The sequence below is a fragment of the Amblyraja radiata genome, chromosome 2 (genome assembly GCF_010909765.2).
Source record: "Amblyraja radiata isolate CabotCenter1 chromosome 2, sAmbRad1.1.pri, whole genome shotgun sequence".
Classification (NCBI taxonomy): Eukaryota; Metazoa; Chordata; class Chondrichthyes; order Rajiformes; family Rajidae; genus Amblyraja; species Amblyraja radiata.
Genome location: NC_045957.1, coordinates 70,037,563 through 70,061,340, shown reverse-complemented (window position 1 = coordinate 70,061,340; position 23,778 = coordinate 70,037,563). Strand labels below are relative to the sequence as shown.

General features: G+C 41.9%; 1 protein-coding gene across 6 annotated transcripts in view; it reads right to left on the bottom strand.

Annotated features, from left to right (window-relative positions):
• Positions 1–23,778, bottom strand: part of trio (trio Rho guanine nucleotide exchange factor) — a 341,131-nt gene that overhangs the window by 176,644 nt on the left and 140,709 nt on the right. For all 6 annotated transcript variants that reach the window (XR_004416575.1, XM_033048380.1, XM_033048401.1 and 3 more), the window contains exons 7-10: positions 20,965–21,156; positions 17,505–17,636; positions 14,224–14,454; positions 11,731–11,853 (exon numbers count right to left, since the gene is read on the bottom strand). Coding sequence is in view for 5 of the 6 variants with exons in the window: in XM_033048380.1 (XP_032904271.1) it covers positions 11,731–11,853; positions 14,224–14,454; positions 17,505–17,636; positions 20,965–21,156 (678 nt within the window). In the remaining variant the exon portion in view is untranslated. The remainder of the gene's footprint in view (positions 1–11,730; positions 11,854–14,223; positions 14,455–17,504; positions 17,637–20,964; positions 21,157–23,778) is intronic.

The window sequence follows — 23,778 nt, the reverse complement described above, 5'->3', positions numbered from 1 at the left end:
AGTTAATAGCCGAAGTCTAATTGCAACAAAAATATTGTTGAATCACTATTCAATATAAAATAAAATAGCCTTTAAATTTGTAGATTTAAATCAGTTCAGTTAAATGGGCTCCGGAAAAAATCAATTCCTGTGTTTGAGGCCCATTTCATTCTCGAAGAACGTACTCTCTCTATAATACAGTAACAGTGAAGTTACGGCAGTTGGAATTTCTATGCTGACTGATGTCATTGTAAGCACATGATACACTTGGAGACAGTGATGTAACGTCCCAAAGTGTACCATGTACAAAAACATATTTAGCAATCAGTTTACAGGTGAAACCTAGTCACGCGTTAAATGCTACCTAGTGAAGTTGAATATCCCACAATTAATTAACACTTCAACAAGTAGGCAGGTTCAACAGGAGTTGGAAAACTAGGGAGGGGGTGGGGGGAATGTAATGCCAGGGGAAATTAATCACAATCACAATAATACTTTATTAGCCAAGTATGTTTTACAACATACGAGGAATTTAATTTGCCAAGTCACTCATACAAATAAAAAGCAACTGAACAAACAAAACACATTTTAACATACACATCCATCACAGAGACTCCTCCACATTCCTCTCTGTGATGGAAGACGAAACAAAGTTCAATCTCTTCCCTTTGCTCTCCCGCGGTCGGGGGCCGCCAGCCCTCCGTTGACTCCCGTAGCCGGCTGTGTCAAGGCGATCTGCTCCTGCATCGGGGGGATGTCAGCCTCCCCGCGCCGGACGATCGAACCTCGTATCGGGGCTGGTCGAACCTTCTGCGATCTTGGAGCTCCCGACATCCACGGCCTATCCCGAGACTGCAAGCTCCAGATGTAAAGTCCGCAGGCTGCAGTTGGAGCGATCTCAGGCAAGGGTTCAATTCCGATGTAAGTCCACGCCTTGCGTCTATCCGAGGAGACCTCCAGCTCCATCGATGGTAGGCTGCAGAGCGACCGGTGAATGCGCTCCAAAAATGAATCGCATTCTCTGGCAAGGTAAGAAACTGAAAAAAAAGTTTCCCCCGACCCATCTCCCTCCTCCCACATAAAACAAACTGGAGAACATTTACACAAACTTTTAACACACACTAAAAAATTTTTAAAAGACAAAAAAAACAGACTGTTGGCGGGGCTGCCAATCGTACGGCATCTCTGGGAATTAGCAGATGTAACCTCAAATAGTTCTCAACCAAGTCCAAAACCTGGACTAAATCTGAAAACAAAAGTTGAAATCAAAATGTGGTGAATGCTGAATACATGTTACGCCTTAGAGAATTTAAACAGTGTGTAGTGTACGGGTTAAACTGACTATTTTACGTCGGAGTCACGTGAGTGACTACGTGAAGAAGCCCGCCAGGACGCATGCGTGTCATATCGCTTTCACGCTTGCGAAACGACAGGCGGGGTGGAACGTTCCCCCGCAGCGGTAAGTTTGAAACCGCGACCTGCAGGTAAGTGATTTACTCTGCGGTAGTTTTTGTCGCCGCGCTATTTTTACACAGGGGGGGAAGCTGGACAAAATAGTGTCCACAAGTGCTGCGAGTAAAGCTGGCTGGGGAGGACCGCGAAGTTGCGGGAGCCAGCAGCAGCTGAAGGCGCAAGCCCCGTAAGGGATCAGCTGTGCCGACTTTTTGTCCCGCGCCAGCCAGAACACCACGGCCGGGCGGGAGACTAATCAGAATGGGGCCGTCGACTTTTGACAAGTCGAAAACGGAGGAGGCGGGGTGGAACGATGTTCCCCTGTAGCGACAATTTAAACCAGGACCTGCAGGTAAGAGCTGCGGTCTTTTTGTGTTTTCCCATGCTGATTACAGGTGGAGAAACCAACGGGCTGCGACAAAGCTGGTGAGGGAGGACCGCGGAGCAGCGGGCAGCCAGCAGCAGCCAGCGGCACTCGGATCGCCGATAGTGGGATCAGCTGTGCCCGATGTCGCCTCCGCACCGGCCAGATCCACGCGTCCGGGCGGTAAGGCTAGACACAAAACAAACAAGGTCGTGGACTCAGAGGAGTCCGACTTTGAACAACCGCGGGCGGCCAGCGACCGAGAGTGCTGGAGCCGGATGGAGCGGTGTGTGGAGCATTTGCTCCAACGTGACAGACTCCGGGAGATGGAGTCGGGTCACTGTGGGCCCTATGATAAACCCACAGCAGTACATCTTGAAGGGCTGCACAGTGCTTCTACCTCATCAGAGGGGAGCACTGCGGGTCAGTTCTGGGCTGACCTGGAAGAGGGGTCCGCAGAAGGAAAGACAAGTGTGCAAGGGGTGCAGGGAGACAGCACCCCTACGCACCCACCAGCAGAACTGGTGAAAGCTCGAAGGCCCGGTACTCAAAACATGAGTCTTTTTAGGCCATGGCCCAGGCCGGCCTTCTTGGAAGATGCGGGGACCTCCAACGCCAACCAAACCGAAAATCCAGACACCAGCGCATCAACAGCATCGAAGATCCTACAAAAAAGAAGTAAACCTGCCACTGGTAACTATGGAGGTAGGTGGGTCTGGTTCCCTACAAAATACAGGGAGCATGGAGGTTGGGGGGAGATTACACTCTTTTCTGAATGCATGGAGCATGTTAACAACCGATACTCGCATCTTAAGCAGTATCCAGGGATATACAATAGAGTTTATACACAAGTACAGCCCTCCAGTTCAACATATACCGAACCGAATGTTCGTGCTTTCTGATAAAGAAAAATCAAAAGCGCAAGCTGAACTGGAGCGGCTTTACGTAAAAGGTGTAATTGAGAAAACTCAACACGAACCATTAGAATTCGTGTCCAATATATTTACCAAAAACAAAAAAGATGGTGGTTGTCACATCATCATAGATCTGACAAAATTGAATACATTTGTACAATATATTCACTTCAAAATGGAAACCTTTGTTACTGCTAAACAATTAATTTCCAAAGGTTACTTCATGGCCAGCATCGATTTAAAAGATGCTTACTATTCAGTGCCTATACGAGGTGACCACAGATGTTACTTAAAATTCAACTGGATGGGACAACTCTGGCAGTATAAAGCACTGCCAAATGGATTATCATCAGCCCCCAGGCTGTTCACAAAAATTTTGAAACCAGCCCTAGCGTTTCTACGGAAACGTAAACACATGGTCATGGCATATTTAGATGACATACTCATTGTGGGCAGAACTTTGGAATTGGCCAAACAAACTGTAACAGCCACAAAACAGTTATTTGAAAAACTGGGATTTCAAAGGTTCAAAGGTTGATTTATTGTCACATACACCTAGATGTAGTGAAATTCTTTTTGCCAATGCAGCACATAAAAAAGAATACAAACATAACAATAATAAATAGCTTTAACATAAAAACATCCCCCCACAATGGTTCCCATTATGGGGGAAGGCACAAAGTCCAGTCCCATCCCCAATGTCCACCCATAGTCGGGCCTATTGAGGCCTCCAAAGTTGCCTCTACGGAGGCCCGATGTTCCAGGCCGTCCTCGCCGGGTGATGATGTTCCGGCGTCGGGAGAGTCCTCTCAGCGGCATGGGAACCCTGGAACGGCCGCCTCCCTACTCGAGACCGTGGCTTCCGGAGCCGACAAGGCCGCGCCGAATGGAGCTCAACTGGCGATCTCGTCGCGAGATCCCAGGCTCCCGATGTAAAGTTTCAGCGCCGCCGCCCGCAGCTCCGCGATGTTTTTAACGCCGGTCCCAGCTCCTCGGAGTTCCAGCGGAGTTCCTTATTATCCATCCAGTTAAATCTAAACTAACGCCTTCCACTACTATGGACTATTTGGGGTTCACCATTGACTCAGTTCACATGTCGGTGACTCTGCCTAAGGGAAAGGCTAGAGATTTAATAGAGGCTTGCAATAACCTCATTGACATCAGCAAACCATCCATCAGATTGGTAGCAAAAGTAATTGGCAAAATGGTGGCTGCCTTTCCAGTCACACAATGTGGACCTCTACATTACCAAAACTTACAGAGAGCAAAAATACAAGCACTCAAAATTAATACAGGTCACTTTGACAGACCTATGAAACTACCAATCAAAGCTAAAATGGAACTAAAATGGTGGATAGATCTGGCTTTGTTCCAATCCAATCATTGTCAGTAACCCTTCCATGGTACTACAAATTGATGCCAGTGCACTTGGGTGGGGAGCCACCAATACCATCACCAGCTGTGGAGGTAGATGGGCTGCTCAGGAGGCATCATTATTACTCACACTGGGCATAAACTACCTGGAAATGTTGGGTGCATTCCATGGCCTAAAGTCATATTGTACTGGGTCATATCACCAGCATGTTAGACTACAGATAGACAATACCACCGTGGTAGCATACATTAACCACATGGGTGGAAACAAATCGACATCATGTGACAATCTGGCTAATACAATTTGGCAATGGTGTATCCAGAGAGATATTTGGATATCAGCCACTTACCTACCAGGAAGACTAAATTTAGTGGCAGACACCAGGTCACGCAAATTTAATGAAAACACCGAATGGATGTTGAATAAAAAAGTATTTGCTGATATTACAGCAAAATATGGAACACCAGATATCGATCTATTCGCATCCAGACTTAACCACCAGTTATCAAATTATGTTTCATGGGAACCAGACCCTGGGGCAGCGGGGACAGATGCATTTTCGCTGCATTGGGGGGAAATTGTTTATTTACGCATTCCCTCCTTTCTGCCTCATCAGTCGGGTATTAAGGAAAATACAACAAGACTCTGCGTCTGGTATTTTGGTAGTACCCGATTGGCCTACTCAACCATGGTTCCCAGTGGTATTAAACATGGTATTAGAACCATGTATCACCATCCCACATAGACCAGATTTATTGCTACATCCCGTAACAAGGGATAGCCACCCATGCCATAAACATTTGAACTTATTAATTTGTAGAGTTTAAAAACACCTCTACTACAACTGGGACTGACGGACCGAACAGTGAACATAATCTCGGCGGCCCAAAGACAGTCAACCAAAAAACAGTATAGGTCAATATCAGGAAGTGGGAGATGTACTGCCATAAAAACAACATCACCTACAGAGACATGAACATCCCGTCTGTTCTGGAATATCTGGCAGGCCTCCACTATGATGAGGGGCTCAGTTACAGTGCCATCAACTGTGCCAGAAGTGCCCTATCGACTTACCTATGGCAGGGGACAGAGCGTTACTCTGTTGGGACTCACCCACTGGTAACAAAACTTATGAGGGAAATTTTTAATACTAATCCCCCAAGAACCAGGTACTCCCAAATATGGGATGTAAGTATTGTCCTGAAGATGCTCAGGAATTGGTCTCCAGCAACAGCTCTGTCCCTACACAGACTGACATTAAAAACAGTCATGCTAATGGCATTAGTCACGGCACAGAGGGTACAGTCACTGCATAAACTAAGACTGGACAACATGACTTCCTCAACAGAAAGTATTACGTTTCATATCTATGAGTTAGTAAAGCAGAACAGACAGGGATCAGCAGGCCTCAATATACAATTTAGGTGTTACCCAACAGATGACCGTCTGTGTATAGTAAGACATCTGTCGTTATACATGGAGACAACGAAAATCCTAAAGAGGCAATGAGAAGGCACTTTTGGTCAGCCACAAGCAACCACACAAAAGAGTGACGGTCCAGACCATCTCAAGATGGCTGAAACAGGTGCTAAGACAGGCTGGGGTGGATACTAATATTTTTAAATCTCATTCCACCAGGGCTGCAGCTACATCGGCAGCGATACAGTTGGATGTACCAATGGACCAAATCCTCAAGGCAGCAGGATGGTCTGGGGGAAAAAAAACCATTCCAATTATTTTACAACAAACCAGTAATGAAACCTGGAACGTTTGCAGAAACAATTTTAAGTTCTGTAAATTAATTTAAACCCATAAAAAGGGGTTATAATTTTGTGTTAACAAATTTTATGATTTCAATGTCGAATTCATGTCCAAATTATGTTAACACAATTCCTCCTACAGTCATCAAGGCAGACGTGATGCATGGACTCGTTTCCACGGCATGAAATCAGAGCTTTAAAATCTTCACGTAGTCACTCACGTGACTCCGAAGTAAAATAGTAAGATTAAACGAGAATTTACCAGTTTGAAGTTTGATCTGTATTTTATGAGTTACGATGAGGGATTACATGCCCTCCGCTCCCACCCTTGATCATATACTTAACTGGTATCTCTTCTCTAATCTTACTATGTTTAGTCATTACAGGTATCTGTGATTTCACACCGCTGCTTTGAAGAATGACACGCATGCGTCCTGGCGGGCTTCTTCACGTAATCCCTCATCGTAACTCCTCATAAAAAACAGATCAAACTTCAAACTAGTAAGTTCTCGTTTAATCTTACTATTTCAGCTAAAATGTGAAATGGAGTTTTCAGCTAAGTTAGCAGCCCTACATTCCATAGCCTCTTGAAAACAAGTTTTCAAACGCATTATCTCCTCGCACCTGTGTTCATTGCCTGGGAATGCAGCCTTTCCCGGGCCATTCTCTGGGAAAGCGTAACTTTGGCAGACACAACACAAAATAGTTGCCAGGTGATCAAGATCGAAACATCCTGTGGTGTGCTCTGATGATTTTGCAAGTACGTACGGGTTTATGTGAGTGTATAAAGAAGCACCCTGCGGCGTGCCCTGCTGTGTACTCAGGGTTTTTGAGTGCGTTCGGAGATATTCGAGGATGGGTGAGTGTATGTGCCCTATTTAGTAATGTAATAAATTACTGAGTGAAACAAACCGTTATCTGAATCCAGTGATTTATCGGACACAACATTTGGCGTAGTCGGCAGGATTCAGATAACAGACACTTGGTAATAAATAATGTGCAAGTCAAAAAAAGCAGTGGAGCCTGCAACTTATCGGATTCCAGGGTGGGTGGATAATAAGGACGGGTTTGCGAGTTTGGCCAACTTAATTACTCAATCCGGGACGCCCATCGACAAGTCCGATGCACTAATCAACAAACTTAATGTTACAATCGGACATAATATATTGACACAGTTAAAAGAGCGGGTTCCACAAGTAAAAGGGGAGCCACAAAGGAGCATTCTGACTGTTACTATCAATAGTTAAATCTCGGCATGAGAGTCTTAAACAGAAAGAACAAGAAGTAAAAAACCTAAAAGACAAAATTGATAAATTAAAGGAGCACCCACTGACTCTATTAGAGGCAGTGGAGAAATCCAGAAACCAGGCAATGGAGATGGAAAACCAGGCGGTGGACACTGCTTGTGGGTTGGCCAGACTCCAGCAAGCTGAGGCAGCTAAGCTCGCGGACTGGTAAGTTGACCCGATTAAAGTCCGTTCACTAACGATAAGGGGGGATGACATTAATACCTGGGATGGGGACAATCTGGTATGATAACCATAGCGGGAAGCAGGCAGTGGATCAGGGTCCCTCCCTTCCCCCATCATCAGACTTACGACCCCCCCCCCCCCCAATGGTCCACAGCCAAGGAGGGGGCAGTGGCATTAAGACAATGGGCCCTGATTATCTATATTACCGAATTTAAAACAAATCAAACTTGTGGTAATCACGTAGAATTAACGTAGCGGGATCGTCGGAACTCGTAGCGCTAACGGCAGGCACTCGGGAAACTTGTTAACTCGTGAAAATCTTTCAACAGGATGAAAGATTTCCACAAGTCAAATTTACTCTTGAAGTAAAAATGTTTAACTTTTAAACTCGTTGTAAGAACGTAGTAGCCCGTAAGTTTACCGTAGTGACTCGTGAGTCTACCGTGGGCATTCTTTAACTCAGCGGGACAGGCAGCATCTCTGGAGAGAAGGAATGGGTGACGTCTTTGTGTTACTCCAGCACAATCAACTGCCACGGATACAAATAATGTCATACACAAGAAAGGGCAGATGCTGGTTAACAAAGTGAACACACAGTGCTGGATTAACACAAAGACGCAGCAGAATTTTGGAAACGTAGGTTTAGTCGAAGTAGGTCGTAGTAGGTCGGCATGCTATTCACAGGTAATCTAAGGCAATCAAAGGTAATCAAGGGTAGTCGAAGGTAGTCGTAGATAGTGTTAGCATAGTCGAAGGTGGTCATCTTCACTCTCCACTATTCGGTGTCCAATTTTCCCGAAGCTAGTCTTCAACATCGTCGAAGGAGGTCGAAGGAGATCGAAGGAGGTCTTCTACATAGTCGAAGGAGATCTTCAACATATACGTAGGCGGTTCCCTACATAGTCGAGGAAGGTCGAAGAAGGTGTTCTACTTTGGCGATACAACACGACCATGACACTTTTTCATACTCTCCTAAACTCTTCTACACTCGCAAATTGGGTCCCCGCAGTGGGACAGGCCCTTATCTCTCACTCCTGCATATGTACCCACGTAAACTGAGTTTGTGCACGTCCCACATCACAGACAACAGGACCACTCTGGGGCTAGTAGAGGCAGGGCAGACTATCCAAGCCCTGAGTGCCAAAATGGTGGCAATCCGCTGTCGCCTTGCAGAATCGCATGGCCCTGTACTTCCTACTACCTGTGATTTGTGCCATCATAGGGAGAGAATGCTGCATTTACATACCGGATGCCAATGAAAACATTACAAACCTGGTGGCCCACATGCGATAACAGGTTGAGGCCTTGAACAGAGTTGGTAAATACGATGAGGCCACGGAGAGCGCATGGTGGAATTGGTGGTTCAGAGGTTGGAGGCATATTAATATTATGCAATGGCTGATGACTGGACTTGTTTTGGTGGTGGTTGGCATAATATTCTGCAATTATGTGCTTCACTACTGCGTGTGAGGAGTGCCAAAAGGGTGGAGTGGTGGTATTGAGCCTGTGGGCCGAATGTAACGGGATTTAGGGTGTGTGGGGTTAATGTGAGGTGAAATTGTGTTCAAAACACCACTTTGCTTGCTGAATTCAAATAACAGTTTGATTCATTCAGTAATTTATTACACTACTAAATAAGGCACATACAATCACGTCTCCTCGTATATCCCCGAACGCACTCGCAAATCCCGAGTACACAGTAGGACACGCCGCAGGGTGTTTCTACATATACTCACGTAAACCCATAAGCACTCGCAAACTCATCAGAGCACGCCACAGGATGTTTCGTTTTTGATCACCTGGCACCGTTCACGACACGGTCGAAGGCTGAGGTACTCTCACCGAAAGGGCGCCCAACACCCATCTTTATAGCATTTCTTATCAGAGACACGCCACTGCCCCCTCCCCGAGCTTTATGGCATAGTAAAGAGGGGCGAGTAAATCATGGGGATGCTTGCAAGGCTAATGAGATAAGCTTTGCTTTCACAGAGACTTCCAAAACTAGCTCGTTGTCTGATAGAACACATAACTCACGCCATTATGGCATGGATAGTTAATGTTACACATAATCACCTCACATTCATAGAGAAATCATTATAATATTGTACTTTTGATTATTATTGTTTGTATACGCAGTAAAATGTAGTTAGATGGCCGCTAATGTAGATTGATGACTCCAAGGGGTGGAGTGTAGTGTAAGGGTGAAACGGACAATTTCAGCTAAAATGTGAAATGGGTACGTTGTAAAATATATGGGTACGTTGTGAATATGTGTATATATACACACTGAGCTTTTCTTTTCTCCGTCTCGTTTGTCATATATGATGTTTGCATATTCTGTTGTGCAGCAGCAAGTAAGAATTACATTGTTCTATCTGGGACATATGACAATAAAACACTCTTGACTTAATAGTTTAGTTTAATTTAGTTTAGTTTAAAAATACAGTGTGGAAACAGGCCCTCCAGCCCACCAAATCTGTACCAACCAGTGATCTCCGCACACTAACACTATCCTACACACAATAGGGAAAATTTACAATTATACCAAGCCAATGAACCTACAAACCTGTACTTCTTTGGTGTGTGGGAGAAAACCGGAGATCCCAGAGAAAACCCACGCAGGTCATGGGGAGAACGTATAAACTCCATACAGACAGCACCCATAGTCAGGATCAAACTCGGGTCTCTGGAACTGTAAGGCAACAACTCTACTGCTGCGCCACCGTGCCGCCCCTCGCCGATTGCAAAATGATTGGAAGATGGAGAGTGTTTAAGAAAGAACTGCAGATGCTGGAAAAATCGAAGGTAGACAAAAATGCTGGAGAAACTCAGCGGGTGAGGCAGCATCTATGGAGCAAAGGAATAGGTGACGTTTCGGGTCGAGACCCTTCTTCAGACTGAAAGGTCGGATTCAGAATGGGAGGGGGAGTTGAAGTCCTGAACCACCGGGAGATCAGGTTGGTTTGTGCAAACCGAGCGGAGGTGTTGGGCGAAGCAATCGCCAAGCCTATGCTTGGTCTCGCCGATGTACAGCAGCTGACACCTAGGACAGCGGATGCAATAGATGAGGTTGGAGGAGGTGCAGGTGAACCTCTGCCTCATCTGGAAAGACTGCTTGGGTCCTTGGATGGAGTCAAGGGGGGAGATAAAGCGACAAGTGTAGCAATTCCTGTGGTTGCAAGGGAAAATACCAGGGGAAGGGGTGGTTTGGGTGGGAAGGGACAAACTGACCAGGGAGTTACGGAGGGAACGGTCTCTGCGGAAAGCCAAAAGGGAAGGGGAAGGGAAGATGTGGCCAGTGGAGGGATCCCGTTGGAGGTGGCGAAAATGTCGGAGGATCTGTTGCATGTGACGGCTGGTAGGGTGGAAGGTGAGGACAAGGGGGACTCTGTCCTTATTACAAGTGGGGGGATGGGGAGTGAGGAAGATGGGGAATTTATTTTGCACCCAAACCATGTTCTGAACCTCATTGTGTGACAGCCACAAACTGTCTTCATGTTTAAAGAGCACCTGGCAGAACTCACGATGGCTCATACCTAAATAGCTACACACGGAGTTCAGAAGTGAAATTAGTCTGAGTAAGTTCTTTATCTGGTATGGACACGATGAACAAAGGGGATCCTTCTACAATTTATTTTAAGGTTCTACAAACTCATTCGCTCTCATTTCATATAACCATGCCTAATTAATTTTTTAGATGCACCACAGTAAGATTTTAAAGATTACAAATCAATTGCAAAATTTAAGGTTTGAATAGTTTGCAATGTCTAAAATCCTGAAGTACTTAGCAGATCAAGTAGCATCTGTACAGAGAGAAACAGGTAGTGACCTATCATCAGATTTAGGAAAAGATAGATAATATCCATGGGGGAGGGGTGAGGAGAACAAAGGGGAAGTTTGTGATACAGTGGAGGCCAAGTGAGACTGTAATGCAAATCATTGTGGTGCTGGTCGAGGCTCGTTAACTCTAGGGAAAACATTTAAATAGGCAACGAATAAGGACTGAGGAGAGAAAACAGTTAACATTTCTGAAACTGAGATATGGTGCAATGCATTTACTGTAAATCATAAATAAGAATGCTGGCATACCCAGCCGATTGGACTGACGCCAACTGGCAGGAGTACATTTCTGAAATTGCCAAATTCTCAGTTGAGTGCCAGGGACTGTAATGAGCTTGGTCATACGATGAGATGCTGTTTCTCAATCTTAGTTTGGTCTTCATTTGAACACTCCAAGAGGTCAAGGAGTCAGAGCAAGATGAAATGGATAATTAACATGGAGATATAACATGGAACTACAAGCCCTGGATTAACCTTGCACACAGGATCCTTAAGAATACACAAATATCATGCATCTCTTGATAGAAAATCAAATGTAACTCTTCATCTCCCAGCATGCATGAGTTGAACTTACCTGTGCAACTTCTTCAAAATCCTCGTGTCGCTTCTGTAAAGCCCTGGCTCTGTGTAGTGATTTTCCCACTCCAGTATGTTTGCTGAGGAAAGCTTCTCCATGATTTTCAATCCAGTCCAACACCTGAAATATTTAACAAAACCACTCTAAGGAATGAACTTTCAGGTATTCTGCCCAAACCAATGATCACAATAGCAGCTCGTATGACCAAGTTAAGACATTTTTACCAATTTTGAACGTGAAGGATGAAAAATGGCATCGGGAACATGGCGACACTTATGTCCTGCCTCAGCATAATCTCCTATTCTTACACTCTTGGACTTAAATTGGGTTGGGTTAAGTTGGGTTAAGTTAGGTTGGGACGACAGATGGCACAATGGGCTAAGTGTTCGGCTGGCAACCGGAAGGTAGCCGGTTCGAATCCCGCTTGGAGTGCATACTGTCGTTGTGTCCTTGGGCAAGACACTTCACCCACCTTTGCCTGTGTGTGAATGTGTGTGAATGTGTGTGAGTGATTGGTGGTGGTCGGAGGGGCCGTAGGCGCAGATTGGCAGCCACGCTTCCGTCAGTCTGCCCCAGGGCAGCTGTGGCTACAGAAGTAGCTTACCACCACCGAGTGTGACTGAGGAGTGAATGAATAATGCGATGTAAAGCGCCTTGAGTATTAGAAAGGCGCTATATAAATCCCATCCATTATTATTATTATTAAGTAAAATTGTGCCTACTGTAAAAATATTGTTACAACTATATGTAAAAGGAAATGTCACCGTACCAAAGTCCATGTGACATTAAAGTACCATTAATTGTCATTCATCACGATCAAGATAATCCAATTTTTACAAAAGAGTTATTCTAATACCAAGACAAAAAACATGATTAGGTAGCTGCATCATTTTTTTTAATCACCCTTGTCCTTGCTTTGAACTGCCACAGTGATGGGGCCAAAATAATGACTCAGCAAGGACAACTTACATGAAAACTGTGCCTTTAACATTGAAAAATGCCCCCAAATTAGTTTAGACTAAAATTTGTATTTTATCAGATTTTTTCCCTATTTTCTTCAGTAAAAAAAAAGTCATAGCACCATTCTCGTGCTTTTAATTATTAGAACACCTGGCAATGTTGTATCTTGATTCACCAGTCTGAAGAAGGATCTTGACCCGAAACGTCACCCATTCCTTCTTTCTAGAGATGCTGCCTGTCCTGCTGAGTTACCCCAGTTTTTTGTGTCTATCACTTCTGGAATGTCTGATTAATGCACTCCGACAGCGATGTCGAGTACAGAGCTCAGGGATCGAGACTGTGATGTTGAAAATAAGTTTGTTTTCAGGTCAGCATTATATTAGGCTTGGTGGGGAACACAAAGGTGCTGGACTTCACTTGCATTTTATCCCAACTCTTTGGTGGTGAGATTGCAAGTTTGCGGGGTTCCATTAGAGCTTACACAGTGGGTAACCATAGTATATTCTGTATATGGTACATATAGCAGTCACAGAGCACCAGTGTTAGAGGGAATAATGTATAAGATAGAGGGTGCTATTAAGCTAAATGTTAATTAAGCATTTTGATCCGTCCTGTATTGTGTCAATCTTCTTGAGTCTTTGTGGAACGTGCAATCACACGGGAAAGTGGAAAGTACTTTGTTACGCTCCTAACCTCTGCCTTGCTGACTGTGGAAAGGCATTGTGGTGTTGGAAGGTGGGTCATTCACTTCACCGACCTGCTACTGGACTCCTCCCCCTTCTGTAGTGGGGTAGACTGATTCCCCTTTCCTCCCCCCCTCCCCATATCTATGCACATCCCCAATCCGTTCCACTCATCACTTTAATTTCATGTTTCATGTGTCTTGTGTTTTATGACTGTTGGCAGATCAATTTCCCTACTGGGATAAATGAAGTTCTATTGTATCGTATAGTATTGTACTGTTGCTGGTTATTAATTCCTGGATATATTACAATTTTGAAGTTTAATTTTAGTCATGTCAGCCTTTGGTCTGTTAAATCTTATAAAGTTACATATAGAATTAGCTAATCTCAATTACACATGGATTAGAACACTACTTCAGTAATATTAGATTTGAATTTGCCTCGCATGCAATGTATTTAATGTGAATTATTGATAGAAGTCATATTCAAACTGTTCCTCAATTTTTAATTTACTTTATGATGAGGTGTATTTTCATAAGGACAGTCAAAGAAGATAGATGTGAGCCGCCACTTTAAATTAGAGATTTTGGAAACAATGTTTCCACAAAAAATTAAAAAAACAATCAATCCCTGAGAAGATTCAAATACGTATCAGTAATTCACCAGTCTAAAATGTATACATTCTTTCTATTAACTGCCTGAAGTGCTGGTGGCTTATTTGTAAAAAAGAAAAAAGAAATGTATGAACAAAAATACAATGGAGTTAGGAATAACATTAAATTCTCTAAATGCGAACATAACACCCCATTCCATTGTACCATGACACCAATAAAATGTTGCCATTCACCTGATGTACATCTTGTTGAAATACACAGAGCTGGAGTCGCTGGTGAAGTCGAACCTTGCGATGCTGCCAGATATTTTCCAACTGTCGCTGATGGTGGAGGACCTCATGAATGATATCCAAGACATGATGAACGGCCTTTGAATAATTGGCTGTTGCCATTAATGAGTCAGCACTTCCTGGAGTCAGGGGTCGCTGGAGTTTATCCAGCAGAACTTTTCCATCTTGACTCACCTGCACAAGATTTAAAAAAATTGAATATAAGTAAAATGAAACTGTAAATCTAAATTCATCTTTTGTAAAAAGCAACTCAATTATAGGTCACCGCAAATTCAATCATGCCTCAAGTTTTACAATTATTTGATTGCCCTTAATGCTTCGGCTTTAAAGTAATAACAGAAGCATTTCCCCTTCTTTGTTTGATGACTTTGCTTAAAGATATAATTTTCCCAATTTCTGAAGCAAAACAATGAGTGCTAATAGCATTTTTGACTGATGAGGGCATCCAGCAGAATCTATTATGATCTTGACCAATGAACAAATGTACTCTTTCCAGCAGAAGCCACCTGGCAAGTCAGATATTAGTTTGAGTGGGAAGGTACTACAGGCAGCATCTCTGGATCGAAGGAATGGGTGATGTTTTGGGTCGAGACCCTTCTTCAGACTTTAGGTTGATTGTTCCCCCCACAGTTCAGGTGCACATCTATCAAAATACCCCAGCATGGGAAGGCACGGGAAATGCACCACAGACCCAAAATCTAATTTGTTGCCTTGCATTATAAATGGGGCACCAGGTGGTGTACCGCATAACAGATCATCAGTGAAATTACCAAGATGATTTTCAAGTGTTTTGACGTTGCTGATTAATGGCCCTGTCCCACGGTATGAGTTCATTCCAAGAGCTCTCCCGAGTTTGCCCTGATTCGAACTCGGAGATTTACGATAATGGCCGCTCGTCGGTACTCGGGGCTCTCGTGGACATTTTTCAACATGTTGAAAAATCTTCACGAGTCTTCCCGAGCTTACCTGCCATTAGCGAGTCTTCCCAAGTATCTGCCGTTAGCGTTACGAGCCGCTAAGAGACGACCCCAAGCTCCGACGTACCCGCTATGTTCATTCTCCATGCTTCCCACGAGCTTGATTTTTTTTAAAACTCGGGAGAGCTCTTGGAATGAACTCGTACCGTGGGACAGGGCCATTAGGGATTTTTTAAAAAACAAGTTTAAAAGCAAAACTATTCATGGCTGAGCAGCATACTTTCAATTAACAATACCAAAAAGGAGAACAAGCCAAAGAAAAATTTAGTTGGGAGGGCTAAAATGTTTTCCTGCAGCACTGGGTCATAAAATGGATCTTAAAGCAAAAGAGGCTGAGTCAGGGACATTGAAGGAGAGAATTTCACAGATTTCAAACTGGCTGATTAATGTATGATTACTCATGGTGGGGCATAGAGAAGGTAATGCATAACTGGTCAGAGTGAAAGAAATTAAGAATTTATGGAAATGTTCCGAAGGAAACCATCACAAGAAATAGGATTTTAAATGCAAAGCATAGTAGAAGGCAAGAGGGGTGTGAACCCACAATCAAAAAGAATAGTGAGGATGTGGCTAAGGTGTCAACAGGAAATGGGAATGAGAAATTCGTCTGAACTGCAGCGTGCGTAAGATGGAAACTAGCCAAAATAGCAGTGGGGGAGCACTTCTCGAGGCATACGTGAAGGCTTCATTAGCAGGCAAACTCTTTAGCAGGGAATGAAAAGGAAGTTGGCAAACAAAAAGCTGAAGTTGATAGTTTCAAGGAAATCTTGGATTAACCGAGGTTGGATGCTGACCAACCACTCACGCAGTAGCTATGATAAAGATATAGCATTAAGCAGGAAGTTGTGCAATAAAAACAGAAAAACAGTGGGAATTTGCACAGCTGAAGCATCATCTGTGAAGGGAAAAAAATAAAATTAAAGAATATATTGAGTGTGAGCATTGTGGAAACCAAATTAATCAGTGCCTTGTAATTGAAACAGGAAAGGCAGTGAAGGGCTATGGGGAAAGAGCAGTAAATTTGGGATTGGCTGAATTGCTCTATTGAAAAAGGTGAACTTCCTGTGCCAGTATAAATCTAAGAATCTAAAATTTCTTCCAAGGGTCAATGATTTAACACTGATCTCTTTTAAGATACTGTCTGACCTGCTAAGTATTTCCGTTAATTATTTTCTAATATTTCATACTCTGCTTTGTAAAGAAAGCAGCAGCTGGAAACGCCAAATCATTTTGCCTTCCAGATTAAAGAGTTGAAAATGAAATATATTAGCCCAACATTGTTTATGACTGCTTTCTAAAATTACCTGTGAGAAATGCAGCACATGCTTGCAGTTTGAACAAGCACAGGGACCCAGGCCCTATAAATGAATCAGCTAATAATTTTATTAAAAATAGATAATTGTGTCTGAGCAATTCCATGAAATGGGAATGTCATCAATTCATAGAAAAGTTATGCAAGCTATTCTGATCCCATTCAAAAACCTTGTAAATTCATGCACAACTTTCGTGTTTTTCACAAATTAAGCATGTTAAAGTTTGGTTAAAATTCAGCCATTAAATGATAAATGTTTATATCATCCCATGGTAAAGTCATAAAGGGTATGAATTGACAAACATAAACTTAGAAAAAAAAGAACTCCAAGGAAGGACGAATGAGCATTTCAGAAATAAGTTTTGAAATCCAACAGGTTTTATCGAGGATCCCTTTTGTGCCAATAGTGCAAAACTCCCTTCAAAATGCTGCACCCTCATTACTTGAGCCAGGCAACCATGGAAAAACAGATGAATGCTAATCCTGTACAGAATATCCAGAAATTTGGATGGAACTAAGTCCAAATTCATGTCTGGTTTTATGATAACCCAGCAAACAGAAGATTTGATGTATTTTCTTTATCTTTAAGAGTAACTGTACCAAAACAATTTACTTTATAATTAAAAAACTTCCACAAATGTCTTTTCCTAAATATTTTTGCCTCTTTTTCAAAAATTATACTACTTTAATCTCTCAGGTTTGCATTTATAAAGATTACATTAAAAATGTTTTTAAAATCGTGCTTCCTTGTTCCTATATCTTTATGCTGATTTTCCTAATACATTCTAATAGTAATAAAAAAGTACCCTTGCAAATAAATTGTTAGGCAGATCATTTTATGCTTTTGTTTGTCAAGATGGTGAAAGGAACCTGCATTAAAGGTGGCCTAAATGTATGCCCATATATTGTAATTTGTTCTGTATTACTTCACTTACCTCAGAGTATGCCAATGTTATTTGTTCATATAAACCTTGGTGATGGTGAATTGAATCTTCTAGATCTTGCAGCTCTGAGGGAAGATCCACTTCTCCACAGGCCTTACACCAAGAATCCACGTTACTCATGTACTAGGAATAGAAATCCATGGTCACTGATAGGATACTTGATTTTATAGGATCTTGATCTTAAAACCTTGTGTTTTATATATTCAAATGCCATTGAAACTTTATTGCAATAGTGCAGAAATAAACACAACAACCTTTTTTATAATAGTATTTGTAAATCACTCATTGCATTAATTGCATGTAATTAAGCATTATATAGATTTTTGTAAATAACATAATGTGCTGTGTATGTTTAAAAAATAAACAACAAAAATTGGAGCAACAGAATATATCAAATAATCTTGTGCTGCATATGAACACACCAGAATAAGTTCAGAACATCTCTCCACTATGTAGGTAGTTCATGAATTTAGGATCAACATAAGGAATCTCATAAAATAACTATTTTATGATGACAGGATAGACAGGAAAAATAAACATGCCATTTGACGCAACTAGTTCATGTTCGCTCTAATCCTGTTATTCCGCATCTAATTCATCACTATTCCCCTATCCCTCATAGACTTGACCATATTCTTCTTTAATGCATGAAATAACGTACTTCAACCATTTCCTACGGTAGCAATTTCGCATCCTCACCTCTGTTCAGGCAAAGCCGTCACTTCCGAATTCTCAATTTAATTTCTACATTATACCAATGGCTTCAGGTTATGCTCTTCTCACATGGAAATATTCTCTTTAAATAACCTCTATCACTGAATGGCTACAGCTTGGAAGGAGGCCATTGGGCATGTTTAGTTTATCCCACCTCTATGCAAGATCATTCCAGCAAGACTCATTTTCTCCCATACTCTAAAAGCTATTTTTTCCATACATACCTGCTTCTTTTTCAATGCTACAATTGAAATTGTCTCCACTGTCTCCATTCCTTCTAAAGGCCATACATTCCAGACCCTAACAACTCATTTTGTAGAACGAGTTTTCCTCATGATACTTTTGGCTAATGATCATTTTATATTCATTAAATTCCCTGAACAGATACAGTAGCTCCCCATCTACCCTAGTCTAGTTCCTTCATGATTTTAAATACTCTGTGTTTTCAGGTCTTCTCACAACCTCCTTAGTTCCAAGGAAAACAACCATAGCTTCTCCAATTTCCCCACTTCCCCACTTCTATAGTCAATCATCTCAACATCATTTAGGTCCAACTTCGGCAGCCTCTCCAAAGCCTTCATCTATCCTTGAGTGCAATGCCAAGGACAGCAATACCTCTTCACCTATCTACAACATCTCTTTTGTCATGTATTTATCTGTTCTACTCTGCTATTACCATACTCAGGAAGTAATTGGGATATATCCATCTTAGAGGTCTTTGCTAAACTTCTTACAATCTGCTCGCAGGATCTCACGATATTTCTACCAATATCATTGGTACTGAAATGGACCAGGATCTTGAGCTGATCATCCTCATCCTCCAGATTTTGTGCTATCACTCTTTCATAATCTAGGCAAAACTTCATCCTGGAATCAGTTTTGCATTCACAAAAAGACTTACTACTCCCCTAATGAGGGAATCAAAATAACTATTGCATTCTTGGCATTTCTCTTTCAATGTAGAATTGGAGCAATCCACAGGGCTATTGTTCTGACTGCTGTTCCCAGGGTACTACAGTCCTTCTCATCACCGACTATCCCAATGCATCACACCCAAATTCAGAAATTATACATTTGATTCTCAAGTCTAAAATATTAATTATAATTGCAAGTAACAGTGCTCTCCAAGGAAATGATAATTTCTCAATTCCTTCCATTGTCAAGAATCACTCTTTACTCTTAATATCAGCTCTCTGTCAGCAGTAAACTTAGAACAGAATTCTCATGTGCACTATGACAACAGCAGAACAAAACCACTTTCAAACAGTTTGTCAAGACTAATGACAGAAATGCATTGTTATCTCTAAGGGTGAGCTTCCAAACAAAAATGCTGGAAATATTTCACAAACATTTTATGCAGGGGGAATGTATGTTTATCAACCCAACAAATTAAGATAAATCAAATAGCAACCCCCACTCCTCCTCCCACCAACCATGTGATGCTGTCAGATTTACAAAGCTTAATGCGGCTTTCTGTATTCGTAGGACAGTATCAATGTAACTTTTGCAGCAGCTGCCAAATTAGGCTCATTGTTTAACTGTTTAATTTAGATGTTGTCTTATAGTGATTCACTTAATTATTACTGCAAGTAGCACGACTTTTAGCAATTGTAAGAAATCAACAAACTGGACTATCGTCAAACAAAGCAAATTCTTATAATTAGCAGCAGCAGCAATGATGGGGTACGAACGTTCAATCCTTTTAAAGCAGAAATAAAACCAAAGGAAGAGGGCTGTTTCTTTACCAAGATCATGTCACTAATTTACAGATCCCCATGGTGCTGCTCAAAATATGTCGAGTCATTCACTTTTTCAAAAGAAAGAACAATGTAGTATTTTATTGTTATATTTAGCAATACTAAGTTCACAAAATAATTAGGTCACAAAATACATTACTGCAATCAGGTCTATTCTGCGAACAATCATCAGCTAATTATTTTTCATTCCCTGCAGATTACTGGGAGGCTGGTGGAATATGTCAGTGGCAATGCCTTTCAAATAAGACATAAAACCAAGGACTTGCTTGGCCTCCAAAAGATCCCCACATTCCATTTCACAGGAAATCAAGGGAGTTATCTCTGGCATCCTGGTCTATATTTATTTCTCTAACAATATCGCAAAAAGAAAGAAACAAAATCTTCTCATGGTCAAAAAAGAAACACTGGAAAATAACAGAAAATACAGGAATCAGATCTTTTGATTCTATAACTTCTATATATCATATTTCAAACATTTCGGCATTTTATGGAAAAAAAATCAGAATCTGTTGCAGTATCATTTTTTAAAGGACCATTTTTGAGATATATTGGTTAATGGATGAGATCTTTGCAAGGAAGTAATTCTCTATTGTAGCCACTGAAGTAGACTGCAAGAAGAAATTATTTGAGACAGTTTTAAGAATAGAACAATTTGCATGGAGTTACATTTGACCTGAAAACTATCAGGTATAGAAACAGGTCAAGAGAAGCTCAACATGCCAGGTGCACAATAATAGAGAAACAATATAAAAATGAAATATCTGAAGTACTGGCGACAGATTTTCCATATCAAAAGGAATCATATAGGCAATGACAATGAACATTTACTGAAATTCAAAAAAACCTACAGATTCTAGAAATGTATAACTGAAACCGCAGTAAATACTCAGTAGGTTAGGCAGCGCCTGTGGGAGGAGAAACTGGCTTTCTCTTCCCAGTCCAGTCAGTACTGACCTGCTGAGTAATGAACAATTACTGACCTGTTCAGCTTTCTGATGGAAAACAGCAGACATGTCAAGCAAGGTACTTCGCTCATCTAGCGCTGCTGCAAATGCCTTCCACTCCAGATCCAGCTGATTGGCAATCTGCTTGATTTGCTGAGATGCATAATGGTTAGATTCCAATAAACGATTGGCCACCGACATGATGCGATTGATATTTACATATACATTCTGTGGAAAAACAGATAGAAAAAACAACTGTTGGTCTTGACAAATAACATATTGGGTTTCTCAGCATTTGCCACAAGCCCAGTTTGGCAACAACATCCTTTACGACTCAGACTGCATCATTGTTCACAATATATGATGCCACTTTTGATGATGAACACAGAAGAACGTCACCTGTTAAGATTCTGTGCCCTTGTTCTATCCATCTCTCCCTCACCTTGTCGGCTGCTGAAAACTAACTTGTTTTCCTCTATTTCCAAGGTCTGACAGAAGGTCCTGCACATGTAGCATTAACTGTTTTTCCATCCAGATGCTGCCCAACCTTCTGAGTTCTTGCAGTGTTTTTTGTTCCAACTAAGTCATGGGTTTAAGAGATGTAGCCAACAAAGTCTGTGTGGCTTAATAAAATATTTTTGGGGCACACACTGCTTCCATGGGCGTGACAGTAATGGAAATAGTAAATATTCATCAATTGGTTACTTTGTCCTGCATCTGTTGAGCAACTAGCTTCAGCCGAGTGAAAAGTATTCAATCTTACTCCCAATGTCTGCCTTGTAGATGACGACAGGATTTTGGGGAATAGTCACCTTTTACCTGCTTTTGTAACCACAGCATCTATGAAGCAGCTCCAGTTAATATTAGAGTCAACGATGAACCCCCCCCCCCCCCCCGCAAATCTTGATGGTTGGAGATTATTATATCACTGAATAAATAGATGCCGTAACTCCTTTTGTGATGGTCCTTGGCTGCCATATATTTAGCAAATTGTGATTGACCACTTCCAGCACATGCCCAAATGTAGTCTATGTCATGCTGACTACATGCATGGATTGCTCAGAAGTTACAAATGTAATTGAACCATGATAAAAAAATCCCCAATTTCAACCTTAGGTATCAATGCAGAGAAGATGAAGCTTCTCAAGATAGTTCAGCACTGGACAAGCTGTTATAGCCTGGGGTTCAGTCTGAAGAAGGGTCTCGACCAGAAACGTCACCCATTCCTTCTCTCCAGAGATGCTGCCTGTCCCGCTGTTACTCCAGCATTTTTTGTCTACCTTCGGGGTTGAGCCAATAATCTCCAACAACCAGAAAGTGATGGAAGGTGTCATTGGCATTGTTCGATATACCCTTCTGCTATGTACAACTCATATCAGTGGAGAGTTTCGCCCTTGTTTTCCATAAATTTCAATCTCATCAAGGTACTTTGATGGCATACTTGATTAAAAGTTGCATTAAAGTTACGAGCTGTACCTCTCAGATTATTTCCAGTCACTAAGTTATTTTGTCCATATAGAACAAAACTTGTAATCAAGTCCTCGTATGAGGAGCAGGGCAGTACTGGCAAAGCTCAAACTGAGCGTCAGTGAGCAAGCAAATGCCACTTGCCGTACATAACAATGACAATGACATAGTCCATCAATTTGCCGATTATTGCTAGGCTTATAGGGTATTAATTAGATTGATCATATTTGTCCATCATTATTTTGAACTGGATTAGCGTGGGCTAATTTTCCACATTGTCCAGTAGATGCCAGTATAGTAGCTACACTGGAACGGCTGCTTGGTTAGATACACAGCTAAATCCGGAGCAAAAGTCTCCAACACCACACAAAAAACAAAAATAAGAACATTCTGGTATAGACTCAACAGATCAAGCTGAATTTCTGAAGTGAGAAATAGAGTTCATGCTTTGTGAATGACCTTTCAGAAGAACAAAAAGTTAGGAAAAAGGCAAATATGTTGCGGCGAAGGAGCATGGTGAAGCTCCAGAGAACAAAAGAGAAAATCTGTGAAATGCTGGAGACAGAGAGAAAAGCGATAACACAGATTTGGTGTCAGCTGATGGAGAGAAGAAGGCATGTTAATTTGATTGAATGTGGTGCATATAGAGGAAAAATAGAGGGAAGAAAAGAGAGAAAAATAGCTGAAACTGTGAGGACAGAACATGACACTTGCTGAAGACTTGAAATAATAGTGAATGCTGGAAAACACTACAGCAAAGGCAGCATCTGCGGCAAGCGAAATATTGAGTTAAATTTACAGATTGATGAATTGTGATAGTTTTCACACAAAATAGAGAGGCTGGGTGATTGTTGAATTCAGTGTTAAGTTCAGAGGGCTTTACAGTGGCTGGACTAAGGTTGCGATGTTGTACCTCCAGCTTGTTTTCTGCTTTGTTATAACAGTGCAGAAAGCCAAAGAAAGAGAGATTAGATTGGCAATGGAATGTAACATGACAGGCAATTGGAAGCTCAGGCCACCTGTACAAACTGAATGAAAGTTGATTGTGGCAGAAATTATGACGACCTTCTGGACGTAGAAACTAGTGGGGTAGAAGGTGAAGTGGAGCCTATTATTGCTCTGGCTGGAAAGAGAAAGGATGAGAGCAGAAATGCAGGAAATAAAAGAGGTGCAATTGAGTGCAGTCAATGGAAGTAGATGGAAAGCCAGAGTTAAGGAAAAGAGAAGACATCTAGAAGTAATGACGTGGACGGACTCATTATGTTGTGTGTGTTTTAATGTATGTGTTTAATGTCTCTCTGTGTGTCTTGTGTGGGGGGTTAAGGGGGAAACCGTTTAGGTCGCCTCCTCCACGGAGAGGCGACTTTTTCCATGTCGCCTCCC